Source organism: Trichinella spiralis (assembly GCF_000181795.1).
Source record: "Trichinella spiralis strain ISS 195 chromosome Unknown Scfld2697, whole genome shotgun sequence".
NCBI lineage: Eukaryota > Metazoa > Nematoda > Enoplea > Trichinellida > Trichinellidae > Trichinella > Trichinella spiralis.
Genome location: NW_003529636.1, coordinates 1 through 1,639, shown reverse-complemented (window position 1 = coordinate 1,639; position 1,639 = coordinate 1). Strand labels below are relative to the sequence as shown.

The window sequence follows — 1,639 nt, the reverse complement described above, 5'->3', positions numbered from 1 at the left end:
AATATAGTATCCTCGATATACTCGTAACGAATAAAAGACATAATTCCTAGATCAAAAACGGTGTGTATATGCATATTTGGATGTAGGTGTAGTCGGACTGTATAATAAACATAATTGTCATCCATGCAGTTAGTATCGCAGAAAGCAAATAAACACCAAATGCCAAATCTGTTAGCGCTTAGGGTATTCTTTCAGTAGATGAGGTATTATTCCATCATTGATTAAGTGAGCTTTTAGGTTTGCGTTGATCCTCATCCTTCTACTCTCGTGGCAAAACAAGAAGAGTGCAAAATTGTTGAATAAAGCGGCAATGCTGTCGGGTTATTTGAACCGGAAAAGGGGTTAAATCGTAAGCGTTTGGAAGTTTCAACAGCTTCAGATTGCCCTGTTCGTCAGTTGTAATCCAGTTTCGTTTTAATTTGGTGCGAAATGGTTGGTTTGTTGCGCTTTGCCAAGGTTTGCGCTGTTTTAGAAACCACAGGTATGATTTACATGTTAATAATGGAAAGAAAGAAAAGACTATGATGAAAGATCTCTCGGACCAACCAGCCCCTCCTGGTAGCACGGCGACGTTGAAGAAGGATGTTCTTGAAAAAATTCTTGGTCCGTCATCAAAAAACTGATTCGATTTCATATTCTTCTAGTCATCCAAATTATTTTCAATAAATTTATGCTTCAAATGCTTTATGCTTAATTAATTAAATTTATGCTTTATTCTTCAAATTCACTTATATAGTTAATTTCAATAGAAATGCTATTTGAAGATTTTAATGTTAAAAATTATTTAAAAATAAAAATTTTACTATATTTTTTTGTTTTTGGTTTTGTTTTTGGAAATAAAATTTGAAATTTAGAAATGTAAACCCCAATCCGTTGAAAATATCTGGAAAACAGAAAAAATTGTGTGACACAGTTTAATCATTTTTCTTGATGCCGCTGCTTTGATAATTTATTTTTCGAAATCCAGCTGCTATTGACAATTTCTCTCTTTCTTCCGCATAAAATTTAACTCTGACCAACGCACATGTTTATCCAAACGTTCTTGAATTAAAAGAATAATTTTAATATGTCAAATATAATTTGACTTCTCATCATCAGAATTCATGTAAAAATTGAATTATTGCATTATATTTTTAATTTAACTTGAACACTGCAATAGCACTTCTTTGATCTAAATTTTCATATCATCAATATCACTACAGGTAGTATGATATTGCGAATTATTATCTATCAAATTGTCAATGATAATTTAAAGTATCGAAGTGCAGGATCAGCAGGATAGAAGAATAGGAAATATTGAACTTAATATGATATTGGCAATTCTGGCTAGGTGATCAGAAGGCGCCGGATTGTGTGTGCGCAGCATTTGATAAAAATCAGTTATTTTGGCCTCAGTAGTTTCGACATGACGTCATTTTGAATTTGGAGCACAACCTCCAACAAACAGATGTGCTTTGAGATTGCAAGCTAGGATGTTCCTTTTGTCTTCACCGCTATTTCAACTTTTTTGTCGTCGGAATGCAATTAGTATACGACGTTATATTTGTAGAACCCACTTGCAGTTTACATCATGCATGCTACCAAAGATGCAGATTGTCTGATCAAGTGAGTCGGTAATACGAATTATGTATAATTCAGC

At 33.3% G+C, this 1,639-nt stretch overlaps 1 protein-coding gene across 1 annotated transcript; it reads right to left on the bottom strand.

Moving 5' to 3' along the window:
- Window positions 1-259: 259 nt before the first annotated feature.
- Window positions 260-634, bottom strand: Tsp_15702 (conserved hypothetical protein). The gene has a single exon (XM_003368316.1). The coding sequence runs from the start codon at window positions 632-634 to the stop codon at window positions 260-262; it is 375 nt and encodes a 124-aa protein (XP_003368364.1).
- Between the last annotated feature and the right edge of the window lie 1,005 nt (window positions 635-1,639).

Excerpts from the sequence above, each read along its gene's own strand:
- Tsp_15702 (XM_003368316.1), bottom strand. The coding sequence starts at position 634 with ATGAAATCGAATCAGTTTTTTGATGACGGACCAAGAATTTTTTCAAGA.